This window comes from Pseudorca crassidens, chromosome 7 (genome assembly GCF_039906515.1).
Source record: "Pseudorca crassidens isolate mPseCra1 chromosome 7, mPseCra1.hap1, whole genome shotgun sequence".
NCBI lineage: Eukaryota > Metazoa > Chordata > Mammalia > Artiodactyla > Delphinidae > Pseudorca > Pseudorca crassidens.
In genome coordinates, this window is record NC_090302.1 from 1516608 (window position 1) to 1539546 (window position 22939).

A 22939-nucleotide genomic window follows, 5' to 3' on the forward strand; every position below is an offset into this window, starting at 1 on the left:
CGCGGGTGCCGAGGCAGCGTTTCCCCCGTGCAGGTCCTTCACCGCCTCTGGTGACGGGGTGCCCGGACTCCCGGGCCAGGCAGGCGCGGGCCAGAACATGGAGTGGTCTGTTGGCAGCGGCCGCCGCAAGCCTGGGCTCTGTCCCGGGCACTGCCCGCCGGGCTGCGAGGCCGCCAGCCACTCCCTCCCGCTTCTCTCTCCCCTGACAGATCTCCTCTCAGTTTTGCGATCACAGATGAGGCATTTTGAAAGAGTCTTGGCATCATGCCTTCTGCTGAGTAAAAGCTTAGGCAGGCCACAGTCCTCCCCCCAGGGGTGTCGGGGGCTCCGAAGGAAGCGCGGGGCTGCAGAGCCCGCCCGCTGTGGCTCCTCCCGCGCCCCGGGCCCTCGTCTCACCGGGCCGGGTTTGCCATGAGGGTGCAAGGCTCCTTCGGCTCGTAATAGAGTCTGGGCGCGGGTGAAGACCGCGTCCACGCACCACCTTTCAAAATCGGGGCTGCTTTTGCTGCTTCCCACGTCTTCAGTAGCTCACCTGGAGACGAGGCCCTGCCTCTGTGAGCCGGCCCGTCCAGCTGGCCCCCCTCCGTCGCTGGGAGGGACACGCTGAGCCACTGGGCCTGGCGCTCTGGGAGGTGAGACTGGAGTCCCAAGTGGGCGTTCTGATTCGGGGAGAGCAGCGGGCAGGTGTGTTCTAGAAGCCCTGAGAGGCGAGGGAGGGTGGAGGCAGGGGCCGGGGCGCACCTTGCTCTGCCGCTTGTCGCCTGCAGGCCGGGTCGGGTTACCTGGCAGGGCTTTGTTGTCGTGTCCCCACCGCTCTCATGGAGGGAGAGCAGCCTCTCCCCTCTCCTGCCCTGTGCGTGTGTGCACACGTGTGTGCAGGCCTGCGTGTTGTGCGTGTGCCTGGTGTGGTCACATCCCGGCAGGAGGGGAGAACGAGCCTTGGGTTTCTGTGGCGGAGTCTTTCCTGACGGGCGCCCGGGGCTGGAGAGGGCAGCGGGGTGGGCGTGCTCTGGCTCTGCCCTTGGTCAGGTCACTTTTCTGGAGCTCCCCCCGGTGGTGGGTGGAGGCGGTGCACTGGGGTGCTCCCTCCAGGGCCCCCACCCAGCGGGTGCCGTCCCTGTGGCAGGTGGGGGGGCCGGACACTCCTGAGGGGCAGCTGCACCCCCAGGAGTGAGCCATTCCCCAGGGGTACACGAGGCACAGTTTAGAATCTTCCTGCCCCGGAAGACCTGCTACCTGCCTGTCCTGCTCAGGGTCGGCAGCACAGCTGGGCCTGGGAAGCCAGCCTTGGTCTGGCCCGTGTCGTGAGTCCTGGGCCGTCAGCTGGCAGGGTGCGAGGGCCCTTTTCCCCGCGCAGGACACGCGGGTCGCGGTCTGTGTAGAGGGTGTTACAGTCGGCGCCCGCTTGGTCTTGATAGCTCAGTGCTTTTTGCTTCTGCTGAGCATGATGTCAAAAACGTGAGACCCTGCTTTTAAGCACTGGCTGTATAGCATGCAGCACTGAGCACGCGAGAAGGGTTAGTTCTTTTATGCTGAACGGCACTTAAATAGTTATTTCAACAGATAAATTTTAATTTGCCGTATGGTAGGGAATCCTGCAATCTTACCATTGTTACTGGTTCGGATCTCCTGATGAGAATTTTTTCACAACCAAGGTGCTCTGTTGTGAATGCCTGTTGCTCTGGGTGTAATTTGTGTCCCACTTTAAGAAACAGGTAATTTGTTTTTTAACAGCACTGTGTGTTTTTTTCAGGCAAGGGTATCCTGAAGGTTACTATAATTCCAAAAGTGGATGGAGCAGTCAGAGTGACTACTATGCAAATTATTATTCCAGCCAGTACGATTATGGAGGTATGTTCAGGCGTTTTCATCGGTCGACGGCCAGCAGATTCAGACCGTTCAGACCGTTCGTGCGGCTGGGTGCAGAGTGGCGCGCTGTGGGATTTCTTAGGAAACCTTCCCTTTTGGTAGTCTTACGATCTTAGCTAAGAGCCAAAATAATTGAAAGTAGTTTGCGTCTAGAAATAATTATATCGCTATTTTTCATTAAGAAATTATATCTTAATTGTAGCGTTGTGTCTGTATCGTATTAGTAGTTTTCTTTGATTTTCCAGCAAAGCATAATTATCAGTAGTTCTAGAGTATGTAACTTGTCCATATGTGGCTGTTTAAATTGATTAAAATCAGTAAAATGAGGGACCGGCTGCTCACTGCAGTGGCCACGTGTGACGTGCTCCACATGTGGCCAGAGCCCCCACATCACACAGGGCAGACGCAGGACGTTCTGGGTGCCACTGCTGTCTGGCAGTGTGTGCGTCTTGGCACGTGTCCCCTGAGCCACCCTGCTGGTCCCCCTGCCAGGCTGTGGCCCTCACCGTCCCAACATGGCTACCCGCGTCTGCGTCCCCTGGGGCTCTTCCTCCACTTTTGTGTTTGGACTGCTTCATGCGTAGTTCTGCACATGCTCAAAGTGGTGTATCTGGTTTGCTCATGATGTTAATGTGCTTTTTTCCTCTGCATTTGCTTTATTTATTTATTTATTTATTTTTGGCTGCGTTGGGTCTTTGTTGTTGCCCGCGGGCTTTCTCTAGTTGCGGTGAGCGGGGGCTACTCTTCGTTGTGGCGAGCAGGTGCTACTCTTCGTTGCGGTGCGCAGGCTTTTCATTGTGGTGGCTTCTCTTGTTGTGGAGCATGGGCTCTAGGCACGTGGGCTTCAGTAGTTGCGGTGTGTGGGCTTCATTAGTTACAGCGTGCAGGCTCAGTAGTTGTGGCACGCGGGCTTCAGTAGTTGTGGTTCGCGGGCTCTAGAGCACAGCCTCAGTAGTTGTGGTGCACGGGCTTAGTTGCTCCGCACAACTAAGAAGATGTTGGATCTTCCTGGACCAGGGCTCGAACCCGTGTCCCCTGCATTGGCTGGCAGATTTGTCCCCTGCATTGGCAGGTGGATTCTTAACCACTGTGCCACCAGGGAAGTCCCTTAATGTGCTTTTTTTTTTTTTTGCGCGGTACGTGGACCTCTCACTGTTGTGGCCTCTTCCGTTGCGGAGCACAGGCTCCGGACGCGCAGGCTCAGCGGCCATGGCTCACGGGCCCAGCCGCTCCGCGGCATGTGGGATCTTCCCGGACCGGGGCACGAACCCGTGTCCCCCACATCGGCAGGCGGACTCTCAACCACTGCGCCACCAGGGAGGCCCCTTAATGTGCTTTTTTAGAGTAATCTAGTTTTGAGAGTATTTTTTAAATTTTGTTTATTTTTTATTCAGGTACAGTTGTTGTACAAGGTTGTGCTAATCTCTGCTGTACAGCAAGCAAGGTGACTCAGTTACGCACACATATACATTCTGTTTTCATATTCTTTTCCCTTATGGTTTATCCCAGGAGACTGGATATGGTTCCCTGTGCTCTACAGTAGGATCTTGTTTATCCGTTGAGAGTATTTCCTAAAGCTCTTTGGCTCACATTAGAGAAAAGAGATACGAATAAAAAAAAATTGTTTTTTTCTTTTTAATCACGTGTGTTGAGAGAAAAACTGTCAGTGGCCATTAGGTATCACAGTACAGGCAGGACACGGCCGTGTCCTCTGGTGTCTCACAGTTAACACTCCCTGGGGTCGTGCTGATTTTCGGGAGGAAAGTTTGGTTGCTCTCTGAGGCTGAAAGCATTCTTCAGTCCTGGGGTGGCCTAGTTTTGTGACGGCCAGAGGGGTGTCTTTTGCACATTGTACTGACCCATTAATCTCTCGCCTGCAGATCCAGGTCACTGGGATCGGTACCACTATGGTTCTCGGTCCAGGGACCCCCGCACCTATGACCGGAGGTGTTGGTATGACGCTGAGTACGAACCGTATAGGAAGGAAAGCTATGCTTATGGGGACAGGTTGGTGGAATAGATTTTGCTAAGGAGGGTGGGTCGTGATCAGCTGCGCTTCTGCGTCTGTGCCCTCGGGTCTTTGTAATTCACTCAAGAGCTACAGTTGTGTCTGGCTTCCTGGGGGGCAGTCACCATCGGGAGGAACGGGATGAACTGGCCCTCCCAGTGGCTCTCTCCTTGGGCTCTTGGAGGGGGACTGGCCTCAGAACCAGCGCCGCGCGTCAGTTCATCCTCCTCTTCTCGGGTCCGTGAGAGGGGTGACCACCTCAGACAGACCCCCAGCCTGCCTCTCTAACCCTAAGGCAGGGTCTGAACTTGGCCTTGGGATGCGGTGACTCCATTCGAGGGTGGGCTCTGACGAGCACTGTCCGTAGGATCGGGACTCGCGGCGGCGAGGACCTGGGGGGCTCACTGCCACGTGGCACGGGAGCATGGGCCCTGGAGGTACTCTCCCCGAGCCCCGGCCTCTGCCCCTCTGCTTCCCCAGGCCTGAGAAATACGACGACCACTGGAGGTACGACCCCCGCTTCACCGGGAGTTTTGACGACGAGCCCGAGCCCCACAGGGACCCTTACGGGGAGGAGGTGGACCGGCGGAGCGAGCACTCAGCGCGGAGCCTGCACAGCAGCTTCAGCTCCCACTCCCACCAGGTGGGCAGGCGGGCGGGGGCCGGCCCGGGCCCCAGGGTTCTGGTGGCCGCCTGGGGTCCCGCCGCAGGCGTGGCAAAGAGACTTCACCTGTTTGCTCTTTGCTCTCTAAGAGTCAGGTGTACAGAGGTCGCAACGTGACTGCTGGGCCCTACGAGGCGCCCCCTCCACCGGGCTCCTTCCACGGCGATTATGCCTACGGTCCCTACAGCGGCGATTTCCACGGCACCCCGGGCTTCCCGGAGTACGGCTACCCTGCTGAGGCCAGCTGGCCCTCCGTGGACCAAGGTGTGTGTGGCGAGGCCCTGCGTGCCCACAGGGGCAGAGGGAGGCCGAGGCCCACCTTGGGGCGGCGTCCCGAGCCTGGGATGGGAGAGGGGGACTGAGTCGTCACCAGGATGGGGATTGGCAATGGCTTGGCCTGGGTATCCCTGCCGAGCAAGGGCCCTATGCCACCACGTGCCCGTCCTGAGGGGCAGCGCTTGCCACGCTAGGCTGCTGGTGCCCTGTGGGCTGCAGTCTGGCTCACAGGCCTGGGAGCTGCCCGGCCTGTCCATCGTGTCCACTTCAGTGTGGCTCTGACCTCAGGCTCCTCTGCCACGTTCTTGGGCAGGGCCTCAGTGTAGCCCCAGTGCCGACCACACGGGTCCGTGGATCTTGGAGGGAAACTTGAAAAACTCCAGTTCATATGCTTATCACGCAGGCCACATTCTCAATTCGCCTTTGAGATATTTGATCAAATGCTGTTTCTTGGAAAACTGCACAAGTATGTGAAGTTTTAGAACATGACAGTATAAAATATAAAATAATGGACTTTCTTAAAGCGTTATTTGATTAAAAATTTCACCTCCTGTTTGGCTTGAGGTGTTTCACTCTTGGTCGTTTTCCTTGCCGCTCCCTCCGATGCTCGTGGTCTGAGGGTGAGGCTGTGAAGAGCGCTCAGGGCGCAGGGGCTGAGGGGCCACCTGAGCAGCAGGAAGCACGAGCGCTGCTTTCTGTGAGCAGTGCCTCCTGGCGGCTTTTAAAGGAGCGTCCTCAGCTTAGAGGAGAGTGTTCTCACTTTAACGCTTAGGATGTTTTTCTGGCATGTGTTTAAGTTCTATTTTTTAATAGGATATTTAACAATTACTAACTACAGTTGAAAGTCAGTTCATCTTGATGATCTGTGATTCCAGCTGCATGGGCATCTAGAAAATCTCAGCTGTTGATTTAGTTCAGAAGCATTAAAAAGTGACCTACGGGTTGTTTCTTTCTCATTTTATTTAAATGTAGCTCCATCGAGACCAGCTTCTCCTGAGAAATTCTCTGGGCCGCACACCTGTGCCAGGTTCGGTCCTGGGGGTCAGCTCATCAAAGTGATTCCAAATCTGCCTTCAGAAGGACAGCCTGCGTTGGTTGAAATTCACAGCATGGAGGTAATTCCACGGGGAGAAGCTGCGCGTCGCCTTCCAGGTTGCACGTGCTCTGCAGTTTGTCACCTTCAGCTCGTGTGCTGTTGTCTGAAGACACAGGCTTGGGAATGTTTACTTCCGCGAATCCTCAGTTTGTCGGTCGTTTCAGTTCTGCTTGGTCATCTTTCCCTCCCGGACTCAGCATTTTCAGAGTCTGCGCTGGGTGTCGTGTTAGACTTGGTTTTATTGTATGTTCCTTTTCTGTCTTTACGTGAATTCCTGACTTTGGGGTGAGGACCCTGTCCGTACTCATTTTACTGCTGATTCTGGAGAGCGGGCAGAGGTGCCTCACGATCTCGGGGGGCTGGTGCGGGGCGCCCTGCTCCGTGCCCTGGCAGGCCTCTTCCATCACGTGCATCCAGGCCCTGCCTCAGAGTCTGGGGGGTGGGTCTCACTGCTTAAACAGAGTTTGAAAGTCACTGTTGTGGAACAAGTTGCCCATACTCCGTGAGGGAGGCTTTGCCTCCCCACTTGGAGGGACAGGCCGTCCTGAGGATGGCGTCCGTTCCTCTGTCTGCCGATGGAGCCAGGCCGGGCGTTGACCTGCCTGCCCCCGTGAACAGCTCTCTCTCTGTCCCCACCTCAGACCTTGCTGCAACACACGCCAGAGCAGGAGGAGATGCGGGCGTTCCCGGGGCCTCTTGGCAAGTACGTGCCCCACGATCGCGTCCGCGGTGCCTCTCCGCCGGCGGTGCCGAGCACGGCCTCGCAGGTGCAGTGGCTGCTGTTCACCGAGTGTGTGTTCTTTTTGCAGAGATGACACCCATAAAGTGGATGTTATTAATTTTGCACAGAGCAAAGCTGCAAAATGTTTACAGAATGAAAATTTAATTGACAAAGAGTCCGCAAGTCTTCTTTGGAGCTTTATTGTTCTGTTATGCAGACAGAACGGGGTACGTGTCTCCTTCCTTGAACCGCTCTTCTCGTGGGCCTCTAGTCCCGGGAGTCCTCAGCACCCCCGAGGAGGGTTAGGCGGGATTTCTGCGCCAGGCTGCACCGTCCAGGGGCTCCCCCAGGACGGGTGTCTCGGCGGTGATTTGGGGACGCGGCAGCCAAGCGGGGTGCGTGGTTTGGGGTGAAGGGCGGTTTGGGCTCCCGGTCATCGGCCCGTCCGGTGCATGCGGCCTGCCCGCCTCGCTCCCGGCTGAGGCAGTCGAAGTCGCTCGCCCGCGAAGGCCCTTCGTGGGCCTCCCCCGACCAGGACCGGGGTCCCGTCACTCCCGCAGGAGGGTGCTGCTTGTGGTTAAGCCTGTCTCCCTTCCTGCCCCTGCTGCCCCTCGCAGACCGTGGTGGGCACGGACATCGCGGAACTCTTGTTACGAGACCACCGAACCGTGTGGCTTCCTGGGAAGTCGCCCAGTGAGGCCAACCTGATCGATTTCACTCATGAGCCTGCGGAGCAGGTGGAGGAGGAGTCCGGGGAGGCCCAGCTCTCGTTTCTCACTGACAGTCAGGCCGCCACCACCCTTGAGAAGGACACGGAGCGGTTCCGAGAGCTGCTGCTCTACGGCCGGAAGAAGGTGAGCGGCCCGAGCTCGGGCGCGGGGCGGGGGGCAGGGCCTGCTCCCGGGGCGCCAGCGTCTAGAGTGGAACGCGCTGCCAGGGTCTTGTTCTGCAAAGACTGTCTGGCACCTCGTGTGTCGTGTCTCTGAAGGTGCGAATAGTGGCTTCTCCAGCGCTGCTGGTGTCAGACGTGCAGGTTCCGTTTTTAGTCATCTGACAGACGCGTAGACTGAGCTCAGGCTGCACCCCTGCCGTGTGTAGCGTGTCTCGGGGTAAACACGTGTGCGACACAGAGGCAGCGCGTTCTCACGCAGTTGGGGTGAGCTCACCGCGCCACCGCGAGTGGGTGCTGGGCACAGCCCAGGCCCAGGTGGGGAGCGCCTTGGGGACACGCCCCGGTTTTGCTCTGTGGGGCACCTGGTGGTGCAGCGGGCGCGGGGGGGGGCACAGTTGGAGCGCCTGCTGGGCTCTGGCAGCGGGGGTCTGGCGGGCCCGGAGTTCTTGGCACTCTTATGTCACGATAGACTCAGAAGACGCATGTTTGGTGAGTAAATGGTCTTAATGTGGCCGTTTTACAGCTAGTTGAAATCTTCTGATCTGTTACATTTAATTACCGTTTCTCTGTTGCAACGTTTCTGCTTCCTGGTCACAAGTTTTCTAAGTTGTGGCCCAGATCACTTTGGATACAGGGAGGCTGAAGTAATCAAGGCCCTGTTGGTGCTGAGCACAGGCCCTCAGGGCCCAGGGGTCACTCGGGGCCTGGGGAGTTCACGTCCCCCGGCCTTTCTCATGGCGGAGATGACAGGTGGGAGAAGGCCGTGCTACTTCTCCGTCGTCCCTGGTTCTGACGGTGTGCTCGTCCTGTGCTGGTGATGAAAGCGGGGTTCCTACGCGGAGACCCCCTCCCGCAGGGACTCTGCGGGTACAGGAAAACGGTGAAACTCGCCCGCTCTTCGTTTTTGAACTGGGAGCGTGTGTGTTGGAGCCTTTGATCCGCTTGCTTTTTCACGTGCAGCCGAGCCCTCTCCTCCTCCGTGACCGCGTGTGACGACACACGTCCCGTCGCTCCCGCTGTTCTCGGGGTTCAGGGAGCCTCTCGCTGCTTTGCAGGATGCTCTGGAGTCGGCGATGAAGAACGGCTTGTGGGGTCACGCCCTGTTACTTGCCAGCAAGATGGACAGCCGGACGCACGCCAGAGTCATGACCAGGTGAGGAGTCCGGGCGTGCCTGCAGGCGGGGGTCCGGGCCTCGTCAGCTGTGGGAAGCCCCCGGTCCCCATACTCTTGCCAGAGGAAGCTGGGGAGTCCCGTCTGCCACCCACTGCTGTGGGCGTGCTGGGCCCTCTTCCTCGGGTTGCGTTGCTAAAGGAGTTACTTTTTTTTTGTTAATTTCAGGCTTTTTAATTCTATAAAATCTCAGCAGGGAGTTCCCTGGCAGTCCAGTGTTCAGGACTGTGCGCTTCCACTGCCAGGGGCCCTGGTTCAGTCCCTGGTCCGGGAACTAAGACCCCGCATGCCGCGCAGTGTGACCCGCCCCCCCCCCCCCCCAAAAAATCTCAGTGAACTCCATCGTCTGCATCCTTTACAGCCTTTTAAAGACATTGCAGTGTGTACACTTGGCCCAGGTCAAGCATCAAGCCAGTCACCAAAGCGTCTGAGATGAGACCAGACTAGTTTTTCGTGTCCTGTTTACTGAACCAGGCTGAGTTAGGGCTTTCTCTGTTCACGTCTGCCCAGGTTCGCCAACAGCCTTCCGATCAACGACCCTCTGCAGACGGTCTACCAGCTGATGTCCGGGCGGATGCCAGCCGCGTCCACGGTCAGTATGGGGGTCCTCACGGCAGCCTCCGCAGCTCAGTCATCTGTTCAGAGCCCGCTCCCAGGAGGGCTCGCCTCCCAGGCGCGAGGCTAGCGTTTCCATCCTGCTCCTGGAGTTTGAGCACTGCAGAGTTGAGCTGGCAGTGTGTTCCAAGGATGAGGGTTTTCTGCTTGTCTCTGGTTTCAGTGTTGTGGAGATGAGAAGTGGGGAGACTGGCGGCCGCACCTGGCCATGGTTTTGTCCAACCTGAACAACAACGTGGACGTGGAAGCCCGGGCGATGGCCACAATGGGGGACACTCTGGGTAGGTCAGACGCCGACGTAGAAGGCGGGCCTGGGGCTGCTGTCAGATGCTCGGGAGCCCGAGACCGTCCCTCCGTCTGGGGTGTCTCTGAGCGCTCCGATCTCCGGGGGGCCTGTGGCCGAGGCCCGCCTGCTTTCTGTCCCTTCAGCCTCGAGAGGGCTCCTTGACGCCGCACACTTCTGCTACCTCGTGGCCCAGGTTGGATTTGGGGTTTATACCAAGAAAACCACGAAACTTGTCTTAATTGGATCAAACCACAGGTGAGGAATTGCGTCAGTATAGTGGCATCCGCTTCCCTTAGAAAGGAAAAGCCCCTCCCTTGGCTAACCCAGACTGGCGCGCGGAGCGCTGGCCCTGCGGTGACCTGCTCAAAGGTGATGGCCGCTCATGTCCTCCACAGTTTGCCATTTTTAAAGTTCGCGACCAACGAAGCTATTCAGAGGACAGAAGCCTATGAGTACGCGCAGTCCCTGGGGGCGCAGCCCTGCTCCTTCCCCAGCTTCCAGGTGGGTGGGGCCCCACGGCTCCAGCTCCGACGGGGGGTGGGGGGGCAGGGCTGGCGGAGTGGGTGCTGACAAGACCACAGTCGTTCGGGGGTTTTATTCAAAAAACGTAAAGAACAATGAAGTGTTTTTGGAGATGTTTGATCTGTAATGTTCGAGAATTAAAGTTTGCCGAATTGAGAATTTTGTTAGCATTTTGGTTCTTAATGTTTTATGTATTAAAAGCTTTTAGTGTTTGGTTTCAAGTACTTTTCTATCAGCTGTGGACCATGTTTCGGGAGGGTGGTATCTGACCAGGACTGTGCGTGTGTGTCTGAAACGGGGCAGAGCGTCAGTGCCAACAGAGCAGGGTGACTGCGCTGGCGGCTCCCGAGAGGCGGTCATCGCGGGGCGCGTGCGCATGGCGGCACCTCGTGGTCACTCCGTGGTCACTCGGTGGCCGAGAGCCCTGACGGCTCTGTTAAGGGTGTTGAAGAGAGAAAGTGAGTTTCTCAGAAGCTTAGTTGTTTCCCCTGATGTAAAGCAGCTCAGGGAACGGGCCCGGCTCTGCCGTGGGCGGGCACTGGGGGCGCACAGGAGGGACGCGACCGTGCAGGGCAGCGCCAGCCCGCGGGAGGGCACAGGTGCCGCTGGGGACCAGTGGGGGCATGCGGCACCGCTCAGCTCGCCGTCTGTCTGTCCAGGTGTTTAAGTTCATCTACTGCTGCCGCCTGGCTGAGATGGGGCTCGCCACGCAGGCCTTCCACTACTGCGAGGTGATCGCCAAGAGCGTCCTAGCGCAGCCCCGCGGACACTCCTCAGTGCTTCTCCGCCAGCTGGTTCAGGTAACGTCTTCCTCGACGTCGCCGTGCCCGTGCGCCACGTGGGGCCACGTGGGGTGCTCATGACCAGAGGGTGTGCGGGACTGCCTGCTCGGCCCAGTTAAGATCCTGCATGTTCTCGGGCATAGTTGGTGTTTTGCAGTGCAGCACAGGAGCCCTTGGGGCATCCCGTGCAGAGACTTGGAGGTAAGGCTGGGTGTGAGAAGGACCCTGCCTGCAGGAGGCTCGTGTCTCGAGGCATCCTCACCTCGCGCTTAGCGCTGTGAGGTTCTGGGAGCCGCAGCCTGGGGTGGGTCCCGGCTGCGGCCCCGCGGCCCCAGGCTCTCGCTCCGGAAGACGGAGACCGCATGACCACCCTCCCACCTGCGCCCGGACAAGGGGCGCCGCGTCAGTGTGTTCCTCTCCTCCTGGAGCTTCGTTTTTGGAATCTGTCCATGTGATACCAAAAATGTTTTTATTACGGGAACTTCGGGACACCTGCAGAAACAGGGTAATTCAAGAACCTGTTTCCAGCTGGCAGCTTCAGCAGTTAACGTGAGGTCAGGCGTGTTGGGCCCGTGCCCGCCTGCTGCCCCCCAGAGCGTGAGCATTGCCAGGGCGGTTGGCATCTCAGTGAGTGGAGCTGAGCAGAGGTGGGCTCAGCTACCGCGGGTCCGGATGCCGCGGGCTCCGTGCCGTTGGCTCGGCGGGCTGGCGCGGTGGGTGCTCGCGCTCCAGGCGGTCAGGGACGGGCCGCGTGAGCCCGCCTCAGGAAGGTCCCCGCAGCGGACGAGGGCTGCGCCTCTGACGTTGCAGGCGCGCTTGCTCCACGTCCCAGTGGGTTTCGAAGGCACGGTTTGGCCGCTATCACCTGTGGGAACAGGGTCTTCATCTGCCTGTGTTTCCAGGTCGCCTCCCAGCTGCGCCTCTTCGACCCTCAGCTGAAGGAGAAGCCGGAGGAGGAGGCCGCTGCGGAGCCTGCCTGGCTGGTCCAGCTGCAGCTCATGGAGAAGCAGGTGAAGGTGCGCTGGGCTCCGGTCGTGGGGCCCGACGGGGAGCCGTGTTCACGCGGAAGGTGGCGGGTGTGAGCAGCTCAGCTCAGCGGCGCCCGGTGCCCGGCGGGGGGGACGGTGCACCTGGGCCATGGCGGGTCCGCGCGGTCGGCGGCCGGCATGGAGACCCTGAGGTCCTTCTCCCTCAGGAGGGCACCGCGGCCTGGAGCCTGGACAGAGCCTTCCCCCCACGCTGTCCCAGCTCGCCACGCTCCGAGGTGGGGCCGTGTGACGGCCCAGCACCCGTGCAGCCGGCAGGCCTGGGCACCGAGAACGCGCTGCTGGTGCCGCCAGTGCCCAGCGCTGACCACTTGGGCCAGGACGTGCGGCTGCTGCCCTCAGGTGAGCCCGCGCCGCCCTGGGCCCCTGTTCTGAACGTGGAGCGTCCCTGTCTTGGTGCCCAGAGGGTCGGGCCATCTGTCCCCACCTCGGCCCTCTGCTTTCTCTCTGTCCCTCCCTCCCTTGGTGTGAGCCCACTGGTCTCGCGGCCTTAAAGGTCTGGCTGAGTGGGCGGGGGGTGCAGGAGGTGCGAGGGGACTCAGTGAAGGCAGAGCCGGCCCTGGGCCAGGCGGCCGCTCGCTGGGCTGTGTCGGGGTCGTGCTGTGGCTTAGAGCCCACGCCCCGTGCTGTGCTGAGTGAGGTCCTCCCCTCGGCCCTGAAAAATGTGTGTCCCGCTTCCCTAAACCAGTGACAGCCCGGCAGCTTCAGCCTTTGTGCTTGGACGGTTGGTTCCTTGGCCCTCGATGAAGGAAACATGCCCTGCAGAAGTCACTGGAGTGAGCACGTAACCTCAGGCTTTCTCTTGTCCGCCGTCTCCCCGCAGCTCCACTGACGCTCCCCGACGGTCAGCCGGCCTTCCCCGCCAGGGTGCTGATGTGCCCAGTGCCACCACCCATGGGCCCTGGCGAGCTGGGGCCTGGCTGTGGACCCCCAGGGGCTGCACTTGGCCTTCCAGAGCCCTCTGGGCCTGATCCTGTGGCTCCGTACCCAGGGCCTGGCCTGCCATCTGGCGCACCATCTCTCCAAGAGACTGAACATCTGCTCCCGGAGGCCAGGAGCCAGGACGCAGGTGGGTCTGCGAGGTGCCGTCTGGAGACCAGAGCGAACTTGGCTTTGGCGTTGAAGGGGCTAACTGGTAGGAGAGACTTAAGTCGTTCACACTTGGAGCAAGGCACGTTCCTTAGTGTGTGCCGAAAGTTCTAGAAGCTGATTGAAGATGGGTGACTTGACCTTTTGTTGGGATGTGAGGTGGGAGTGGGTGTCCAGGGCGTGGCCGGGGGGCGCCCGCCTGCAGCCTTTGTAAAGGCACTGGGGAGGCCGTGACCCTCCTTCTGGAGGGCGGTCTTGTCCCTGACCATCTGTCTACTTGCACGGCCTGGCTTGAAAAGAGAAACTATTTTCACATATTTCGGCACATTCCATTCTTGAAGCCCACATCGGGAGGCGTGGTAGGAGGGGCTGCGCGTGTCTCCAGCAGCGTCTCTTGGCCGCGCCTGCTCCCTCTGCTGTGGGCTTGGTGATGCCGCCGTCACAGGAGCTCTCGTTTCCCTTGACAGGAATGATGCCACAAGAGGCACCCGGCAGAAACGCGCTGTCGGAGCTAGGAGAAGAGGATTTTGGTGGAAAATTTGCTAATGTGGTACTTTCCCACTTCTTTTTTGTTTTTTAAGCTATTTTTCATGAACTCCACTGAATAAGTATTCAAACTCTTTGTTCTTAAGTTGTAAGTAGAAAGATAATACTTAAAATTATCAGATTATCTTTTGAATCGTTTCTTAAAGAGAAAACTTGAATCCTTAAAATGTGAAGAGCTGATGAAAACATTAATGGGGAAAAGATAATTTAATAGTGTAAAGATAGGTATTTTAAGGAGAAGAAATGCTCATCTACAATGAAACTGCCTTGTCGATTTTAACTTTTCTAAAATGGAAAAACTTCCCTGATTTCTGCATCTCTTTCTACAATAGGATTTGTAAAATTTTCAGTGGTGTTTTTAAAACCAAGATTCATTTTATCAGACATGCTTGATATAAATACCACCTTGGTGTGCTGTAATCCCAGTGATGGGGGGTGGGAGGATAAACGCTTTTATGTAAACTGCATTCTGGAAGCTTCTTTACAGATACCCTGCTCTTTTTGGGCATCCCATCAGCAGGCAATTGCTGTAGTCTAAACTCTCCTTACGTGTTCCACCGTTAAAATATTCTGTCCCTGTGAAAGTAAAAATGAGAGTTAACTGTATTGAAAACAGTCTCAACCAAGGGATAAATATTTTTTTAAATGCTTCTATCTTTTATTTTTTTATTTTTTATTTTTGCGGTACGTGGGCCTCTCACTGTTGTGGCCTCTCCCGTTGCGGAGCACAGGCTCCGGACGCGCAGGCTCAGCGGCCATGGCTCACAGGCCCAGCCGCTCCGCAGCACGTGGGATCTTCCTGGACCGGGGCACGAACCCGCGTCCCCTGCATCGGCAGGCAGACTCTCAACCACTGCGCCACCAGGGAAGCCCGCTTCTGTCTTTTAAAATGCCCACTGCCACCCCCTCTAACCAGTCTTCTCCTCGGTGCACACACGTATCCCATCTTCTCCGGCCCAGCAACCCCATAGAATTCCCGAATCCGCATCGTGAGCGCCGTGATGCTCCTAGAAGACGTTGCCCTTGAGTCCAGTCGGCCCTGGGGAAGCGGGGGGGCCGCTCTCCCCAGCCCCTCCGTGCCTGGCTCTGCTCACCGTAGTGGCGTAGCCTCTCGTGGAGTCTTAGGAGCTCCTGGGGAGGTGCCCCTGGTGAGCCTGCTTCGTGTTACCTTGGGACAGGGCTCCTCAAGGACGTCCCAGGGCTCCGAGTCACCTCCGGGCTGGGGGAGCGCTGGCTCAGGGGCCCTGCAGCCGCCTCCGCCTCCGCCACTGACGCCCACGCCCGACGTGAAGAGACCTGTCCAGGCAGCCAGGAAAGAGACCAAGGAGCCTAAGAAGGTGACTCCCAGCCCCCAGCTGGGCGGGGCCGGGGGCGGGGCCGGGGCTCCTCCCCTGTCCTCACGCTGAGGCGAGAAGGAATGTGTTTCTGTTTAAATCAAGCCAGAGGGGCAGTGAGCGTGTGGTGAAGCGCGAGTGTTTGTGTGTCCGTGTCCATGTGTAAGCCCGCCAGCTCAGAGCTGGAGCCGGGCCTGCCTCCTGGACGCCCATGGGTCCAGGGCCCGTCCACACGCTCCCCAGGGGGTGGGCTCTGCCCGACCCCCGTCACCACTGCTTGGCTTCGGCTCTTCCCGAAATTCCCGCGGAGGAGGTGCCTCCTTGGCATTGTGTAGTGAGGTCGCTCGTGAGCGCACGCGCGGTTGTACGTGTCCTTTCTCCCAGCGCAGGGCGTTCGGGGTTATTGGGGATAAAGCCCACGAGCGCTCTCGTCTGTGTCTTTTGGTGGCAGATGCGCTTGTTCCTCTTGGGTGTAGCCCGAGGTCACAGGACAGCTGTGTGTGTGGCTCTAGATCGTCCTGCCAGCCCGTCCTCCTCAGTGGGTTACCAGGCACCCCTTCCAGCGGCCCCGTCCTCACCCCGGGGGCTGCGTTGTTGGCCATTGTGCTGGGCTTAGTGACACTTGGCTGTGGGTTCGTGTGCTTCTTCCCCCTCCACGTCCTCAAATGTGTGGGGCTGGCTCAGGTCTCCTCCCGTCCTTCGTGGGGTCCTCAGAGGTCGGCAGGCGTTGTTGCATGTTGTGGACGCAGGTCCTGCCGGATGTGCGTGTGTGCACACCTCCTCCAGCCTGTGGGTGGCTTTTAACGGCTACTGTCTTAGGTAAACACAAGTGTGATTCAAAACATGCGCGGGCCGTGAGGTAGAGCAGGACCTTCAGACGGGGTGTGACGTGCAGGGGGCTGCTCCCCGCCCAGCACGGGGCCGTCCGCTCTGCCGCAGATTCAGAGAAGCGGGTGAGGGGGTGTGGAGTTGCTGCTGCCTTTTGTGGTAGACGTCAAGGGCAGCGTATGAAGAATAAAGTCAATGTCCCTGAAGCCTAATCTCTGCCAGCCTCCGAGCACGAGGGCCTCTTCATAGAGCCCACGCGGACTCCCCAGCCGTCGCCACCCCTGCGGGGGGATGTCTCAGGCCGCTCATTTGTTGGCATTCAGACGTGAAACGCTCCAAGAGGCGAGCTGTTGTTGTAATTTTTTTTAAGTGTGGTAAAGTGTACAGAAAACTTACCACTTTCACTGATTTAAGTGCCTGGCTCTGGGGCCTCAAGCACACTGTCGTGCACCCGTCCCGGGACTTTCTCATCTTCCCAGACTGAAGCCCTGCCCCCCAGGCTCGCTGCCGCCCGGCCCACACCTGCTTCCTGTCTCCGCGGCTTAACCGCCTCCAGGCGCGCGTGGGCCACACAGGCTTGGTTGGCCCTTGTGTGTTGGGCTCCTTGCGCTCAGCGCCAGGCCCTCAGGGTTGTCCTGGTGGTTTTTATGTCCAGAGCAGCGACTCCTGGTTCTCTCGTTGGCTGCCTGTGAAGAAGAGGACAGAAGCTTACTTGCCAGACGACAAGAACAAATCGGTGCGTCCTGCCGGGTGGGCCCGGGGGGGCCAGTGGGTCCCGCAGCGGCGCATCCGCCTGCCTGTCTGCGTGGAGTGACGGCTCCGGAGCGGACCTGAGCCGGCGCCTCGGAAGCAGTCAGGTTCTGATTTCTGATTCTGTCCAGCTTTTGCTACTGAGTTTTCTTTTTACCTTTCACAATCGTGGCAGATCGTCTGGGATGAAAAGAAGAACCGCTGGGTGGACACGAACGAGCCAGAGGAGGAGGTGAGCCGGGATCCAGGCGCTCGCTGTGGCCGGGTGGGGAGCCCCGCCCTGGGCAGGGGCCTCCGTCTGCAGGGGTCTCCGTGGGCTCCGGGTCAGCGCGCAGACCCCGCACTGGTCTTTCCCTCCGCAGAAGAAGGCTCCGCCCCCACCTCCAACATCCCTTCCCAAGGCTCTGCAAGCTGCCCACCCTGGCCCTGGAGGGCCCCCCAGACCCGCTGTGAACATGTATTCTAGAAAAGCAGGTAACGACGGCCAACCAGAAATCAGAGTTCACTTGGGTAATTTGTTTGTCCTACAGGCGGGCCAGAGTTCAGCGATGATAACGTGCCCGCAAGGTGGTAGTTAGTTTCCCACCAGGAGAAGGACTGGTTTTCTGAGGATGAGTCCCCGGGGCGTGGGGGCCAGCTCTCTAGAGAGTTCAGCGTTCCTGGGCGGACCGTCGTATCACTGGGGAGCTCAGGGCGGAGCGGATGCGATCGGCCGTGCCGTGGTGTGAAGTGGGACCCCTCGCCCGGGCAGAAGCCAAGCAAGTGTGCCCCAGGAGGGGCCCCCTTCCGGGCCAGGCCGCCCCCGGGAGCGGAAGCCTGGCGTGGTGCTCTCCGGACCCCAGGAGGACGGCGGGGTGACCTCGCTCCCTCTCCCCGTGGCAGCCCGAGCCCGAGCGCGCTACGTGGACGTCTTGAACCCGGGGGGCCCCCAGCGGAGCGAGCCTGCCCTTGCTCCCGCGGACTTCTTTGCGCCACTGGCCCCGCTCCCAATTCCCACACACCTGTTCAGACCAGACCCAGGTAGGCAGCACGGGAGCAGCTGTCTGTGTGCAGCTTCCGACCTTTGGCCTCTTTCTGAGAGCCTCTGGCCTTAATCCTCTTTTAAGAAGAAATAACTGCTCACCCACACGCAGAGCGCCCGCGGTTCCCCTGTGCTTGTCTGCGGGCTTGTTTCCCTTGGCCTGCCTGAGGACCTGGGTGCAGCTCTCCCCTGGGGCTGTTCCCTTTGGGCCCCAGCGACGGGGGGTGGGGTGGGGGGGACGAGTGACCACCTCCCCCACTGTCCCCTTCACAGATGAAGAGGAAGCACTGGCCGCCGAGGGGGCTGGCAGGGAAGGGCAGGCACCGACGGGGGGGCCAGAGCCTGCCTCGGAGCCCAAGGTGAGCAGTGCCGTGGGCCCGGGCGGGGGGCCGGGCAGTGGGAATTCGCCTCCTGCCCCGACCCGAGGCGGCCCTGACCTTCTCCAGAGTCTCGTGTACACAGAGCTTACGGTGTGGGCCACACGCGCATTACCTCGTCATTTTGTCTTGCTGAACTTTTTACAGTGAAGAGGTTTTTTTGAATGATTATAATGTGTATGTGCAACGCAGTCGTTCAGAGTTTGGTCTCTGAGGTTGGTTGGACGTGGATTTCAGCCCTGTCTTCTCCAGTAATTAGCTTTTTTTTTTTTTTGCGGTACGCGGGCCTCTCACTGCTGTGGCCTCTCCCGTTGTGGAGCACAGGCTCCGGACGTGCAGGCTCAGCGGCCATGGCTCACGGGGCCCAGCTGCTCCACGGCATGTGGGATCTTCCCAGACTGGGGCACGAACCCGTGTCCCCTGCATCGGCAGGTGGACTCTCAACCACTGCGCCACCAGGGAAGCCCCAGTAATTAGCTTTTTAAAGGTGGGGGTCCCTCAGCGCCTCTGAGCCTCAGCGTCCTGCCCTGTGGATGGGCCGACGAGCGCGCAGATCGCAGGGCCGCGGTGGGGCTCACGGCAGGCGCTCAGTAAGGATGCGCTGTGGGTGTTGGAATAGCAGGTCCTCGCGGCACCCTTTCACGACCCCTCAGCGGGAGCGCCCCGTGGGGTAGAGCGGGCCGTCCTGGGTGGTCCTGCCTCGGTGGGTGCCTCTGATGCACGGGCTTTGCAGTAGCTGGCCTCCCTGCTGTCCCGGCAGGTGCTCAGTTCTGCGGCGACGCTCCCTGGACCTGAACGCCCACCCTCCGGAGCGGACGGTTCCCAGGGAGGAGAGGTAAACGGCGCCCGATGAGCGCATCTGCTGAAGGTCTGGGCTGAGGAAGCTCGTTTTATTGTCCAGATGGCTTCTTTAAAACGCAGTTAATGGGTAGGAAAAGGGCAGCTTAGAAACTTTCTAGAACTCAAAAAGTGTTGTATTCCTTAAGGTCACGCTTGTTTCCGCAGAGTTGTTTGGGAGCTCTGGCTAGAGCGAAGGGCTGCGTGTGTGCTCGGCAGCCGGGCTTGCCCCTCTGCCGGGCTCTCTTGTCCTCGGCCCCTCGGGGGGCACGAGGTCTGGCCGCCTTGGGCCCAGGCCTGGGCAGACCTCCCTCCCCGCAACCAGGGGTCGTTTCCAGTAAAAACTGTACATGAAAATAGGCGTTTCGGGCTAACTCTGGCTTTTCCCCCATCGAGCCGTGCTGACCCTAACGGCGTCACGAAGCTCCTTGGGAGTGAACTGCCGGCTCGGAGCGGTGGCGTGCACGTTGATTACCGTATCTGTCTGTGTCTGTGTGTTCTTGCTGTTTTGTAGCTTTCGCGCCGTAGTTCACTGAGCTCGTTATCACGTGAAGTGAGCCAGCATTTTAACCAGGTACCTGTGGCTGGCCGTGTGCACCGGACATGGATTTGAACGGGGTTGTCTGTCTTTCCTTTGAGATCGCTATGCTGGTCGGTCATCGTGCCCCTGGCCACTGACATTACTTGTCACCTCCCAGCCATCACATGCCTGAGGATGCAGTGTTCCTTTCTTTAGAAGTTTTTAAAGGGTGGTGTTGAATAGCCAGACACATCAACAATCGAACTGACCCCAAGAAGCTTGTAGTGAACGAACAAGTTCTGTGCAAGTGCTCTTTCTGAATTGGTTTTTTCAAATGACTAGCCACAGGCACAGCCTGAGAGAGAGAGAGAGAGAGAGAGAGAGAGAGAGTGTGTGTGTGTGTGTGTGTGTGTGTGTGTGTGTGTGTGTGTCAGAAGCCCACTGGGTCAGGATGCTCTCATTTGAAAGAGAGAATTCTGTTTTCTGACAAGCACGAGAAGGTTTAGTTCAGGCAGGCAGAGTGAGGCAGTGACAGCTGTCCGGGTCGCTCTGTGTGGGAAATACAGGAATACTTCATCTTCTCTGCGTACTGGGGCACTAAGCTCTTCCCTCGGCTTGGCAGGAAGGCTTCACGTGACTTGTTTTACTTGTGAGTTAAAACGCTGGATCTTGTAGCTGGACCCCTGAGGTCTACAGCAGTCAAAGCACCTGCTAAGGGCTCCCCCGGCGCTGAGTGCCCGCTCAGAGCTCCGTGCCACCTCGTGTGTTGCTCCGGTTCTAAAGCATTGCACTCTGCATGCTGCTTTGGTTTGAACCATTAAATAATTAAGTACAGCGTTGCAAGAAGTATCTTTGACCAGCTTCTGTGGCACACTTGAAAGTATTGGTATTATAAACCCTTTCTCAGAAATAGTACCTGTATTTGCAAATGAAACAAGCCTCCGTGCGCTGTTGTTGAGGTGAGCTCTCTGTGCTTCTCAGGCTCCGGGTGCTCACGCCCCTGCAGGGGGCCCTCCCGCAGCAGCGGTGCCCTTCTACAACCCTGCTCAGTTTGCACAAGTAAGTGCCCCTGCTGTCTCCCCGGGGCGGGTGGGAGCAGGGTGGGGGCTCCCCCGGCGAGACCCTGACTCGCCCGCTCACCCTCTCCGGCTCTGCCACGGCCCTGGGTGGGGGTGCCCCCGCCGGTTCCTGCTGACACTGCTGTGGGGCAGGCCTGACTCCCTCCCCGATGCTGGCCTTGGCCTCCCTTCACCTGGTAGCTCGTGACCTCCAGGCCGGGAAGGTCATGAATGCTTCCTTTTATTTCTCTCCCTTCCAGGCTCTGGCCTGTGGAGGATGGACTGGCCGCCAGTCTGGGGAGCGCAGGTTGGGGGGCAGAGGTCTGTGGGGAGGTCTTGGCCTTCGGGATGCAAAGCCTCACCTGACACCAGCCTGTCCCTGCCCTCACCGCCTCGCGTCGCCGGCCTCGGGCTTCCTCGGGGGCGGGCCTTCCTGCGCCCTGCCCCTTTCTCTCACCCCCGGCTGCCATCTGCTTCTCCATTCCACGATTCGGTAGTTGTTTCCTTCTCTCCTGTAACCTGCATCTTGCAGTTTATGCCTTTACAAAAGCTCCTTGACTGTCATTTCAGTTGGCATTTTCGTGGGAGCAAGAGGAAGCACCTGTGTTCTGTCCACGGCCTCCCCTGGGCATCCCTTGCACCCCTCGGTGGCAGGCCAGACCACGCTCTCCCTGGGCTCTGTAGACACCAGCTGCTGGAGTCAGCCTCACCCCACCACCCTAACCAAGCCGCAGGCACCTTTAAAGGGAATGCCAAGATGTGCTGCTGACTTGGTCTGTGGCCGTGGGCTTGCAAACAGAATAAAACGAACAGAACATGCCTGTTTGCCGAGAGAACGGTCTGTTCTGGCTTCTTCCACAGACCTGCTGATCCTTCCCCCAGGGCCGCCCCCCCCGCCGTCGGGGACGGGCGTGCGGAGCTCAGTGCTGTCCCTTGTCGTTTCAGGCCTCTGCTGCCTCGGGAAGTTCAAGGATGGGAAGGATTGGCCAGAGGAAGTACCCAGCATATTGAGCTAGATGGTCCCTGTCCTGGACTGGCATGTGGAACCCTGAAGCGATTATTCCACCAAGAGCTCATCAGACTGATTGCCTGCGACTCCCGTCTGTTCCCAAGTGGAGACGGATGCAGTGATTCAGAAATGATTTATGAAGTGTTGCCAGCATTAATTCCACCCCTTCGGGAAGCTGGAGGAAAAGAGGGAATCTGTGACCTACTAGGATCTTCCACCTGAAGGCATGATTTAAGGATCCAACATTCACAGTCATCTGAGGATGTTACACTAAGTGAAGCTGGAAGCATCTCGGCTACGGGAGGACTTTGCTTTTCAGTAACTAAGGCACCTCTGAAAACCTAACGGTGAATTACTGCCAGGTAATCCCAGGGTCCTTTAAGACGCTGGAAGGAAACTGCACCTTTGACTCAGAGAGGAACGCGGCCAGGGGTGCGCGTCCTGAGGCGGCCAGCGCCACCTCGCGCTGTCGGGCCTGGAGGGGTGCTTCGTCTCAGAGGAGACAGCGCCACCTCGCGCTGTCGGGCCTGGGAGGCGCTTCGCCTCAGAGGAGACAGCGCCACCTCGCGCTGTCGGGCCTGGGAGGCGCTTCGCCTCAGAGGAGACATGGGCTTCATTTAGCAACAGTTCCGCCAGGGTTCGAGCGCGGCCCTCGCTGCCGACGTGTGTTTATCTCCCGTAGCGAAGATGTGTCCAGCCCTGCGTAATTTCCTGTGGCCTCACTAGGACCATGACGCCTCCACGCAGCCGGAGGGACTGACTCTGCTGTCAGCGAGGGGCGGCTCCGTCGCTGGGACAGAGCCACAGGGCCCTTGTGCTCTGGCGTGACTGATCCGAGTTAATAAACCAGTGTCACAACTGTGACTGATAAGTTTGGTTTGGACTTTTCCCTGTGGACCAGCTGAGGCCATGTGTTCTGGCCTGCCTTCACGGTGCAGTCCAGTTGTCTGGCTTCCTCTCACCGTTGCGTCATTTAAGGAGTTGGTAACATCTTGAAGAAAGTGGCTTAAAATAATTTCTTGTCAGAAGCTCTGGAATCTGATCTTTCTGCACCGAGACCTTCCGTGGCTAATATGCTGACTCAGCCTGTGAACCTGCACAGGAAGACCTCCTCCTGGTCGACTCAGCTTTAAGGCTTCATCGACTGTTCTTAAAACTGTTCACTTTCTTCTTCAGTCTAAGGAAAAGATTTAAATATTTAAAAAAATCATTAGGAAATAATTTCTGTAGAACGCTGGGGGAACACGGTTTGTTGGGGCTTTAGTCCAAGGGTAGGACTTGTGTGAGGGTGGGGTCCGCGCGGGCTGCTCTAGGCCACCTGCCGTCTAGGAAGGACTCACAGAACGGTTTCCAGAATGTTTCACTGATTCGTCCCTTTGGGAGAGGCCGACCTCGTCGACGGGCAGTCTCCCAGGTCCCAGGGTCAGCGCTCGGTGCGGTTCCTGGGCCGAGACCCACCTGGCGCCCTCGGCTTCCTCCTCAGCCCTGCCCGTCGTCCTCTGTGTCTGACCGCCAGCGACGTTTGATTCGAGAAGCTTCCTCCGAGGCGGGAGCTGCTATTTTTCCTAAGTGCACATTGTTAAATAAAATATTTTGCGCTCTCAAGCCCTTCGCCATGTCTC

At 58.6% G+C, this 22939-nt stretch overlaps 1 protein-coding gene across 10 annotated transcripts in view; it reads left to right on the forward strand.

Moving 5' to 3' along the window:
* SEC16A (SEC16 homolog A, endoplasmic reticulum export factor) overlaps positions 1 to 22922 on the forward strand; it is a 32849-nt gene extending 9927 nt beyond the window's left edge. For 3 of the 10 annotated variants that reach the window (XM_067742648.1, XM_067742647.1, XM_067742649.1), the window contains exons 4-31: positions 1754 to 1851; positions 3750 to 3876; positions 4358 to 4520; positions 4631 to 4805; positions 5790 to 5932; positions 6555 to 6616; positions 6723 to 6861; positions 7252 to 7488; positions 8582 to 8679; positions 9208 to 9289; positions 9476 to 9593; positions 9742 to 9853; positions 9994 to 10099; positions 10780 to 10920; positions 11805 to 11918; positions 12098 to 12290; positions 12772 to 13017; positions 13505 to 13587; positions 14762 to 14920; positions 16401 to 16481; positions 16671 to 16727; positions 16858 to 16969; positions 17378 to 17515; positions 17790 to 17875; positions 18654 to 18728; positions 19245 to 19304; positions 20232 to 20309; positions 21254 to 22922. In XM_067742648.1, coding sequence (XP_067598749.1) covers positions 1754 to 1851; positions 3750 to 3876; positions 4358 to 4520; positions 4631 to 4805; positions 5790 to 5932; positions 6555 to 6616; positions 6723 to 6861; positions 7252 to 7488; positions 8582 to 8679; positions 9208 to 9289; positions 9476 to 9593; positions 9742 to 9853; positions 9994 to 10099; positions 10780 to 10920; positions 11805 to 11918; positions 12098 to 12290; positions 12772 to 13017; positions 13505 to 13587; positions 14762 to 14920; positions 16401 to 16481; positions 16671 to 16727; positions 16858 to 16969; positions 17378 to 17515; positions 17790 to 17875; positions 18654 to 18728; positions 19245 to 19304; positions 20232 to 20309; positions 21254 to 21319 — 3349 coding nt within the window. In that variant the 3' untranslated portion in view covers positions 21320 to 22922. Of the gene's footprint in view, positions 1 to 1753; positions 1852 to 3749; positions 3877 to 4357; positions 4521 to 4630; positions 4806 to 5789; positions 5933 to 6554; positions 6617 to 6722; positions 6862 to 7251; positions 7489 to 8581; positions 8680 to 9207; positions 9290 to 9475; positions 9594 to 9741; positions 9854 to 9993; positions 10100 to 10779; positions 10921 to 11804; positions 11919 to 12097; positions 12291 to 12771; positions 13018 to 13504; positions 13588 to 14761; positions 14921 to 16400; positions 16482 to 16670; positions 16728 to 16857; positions 16970 to 17377; positions 17516 to 17789; positions 17876 to 18653; positions 18729 to 19244; positions 19827 to 20231; positions 20310 to 21253 lie in introns of those variants that run through there. The other 7 variants (XM_067742651.1, XM_067742655.1, XR_010944745.1 and 4 more) reach the window with 6 other exon arrangements.
* The last annotated feature ends 17 nt before the right edge of the window (positions 22923 to 22939 follow it).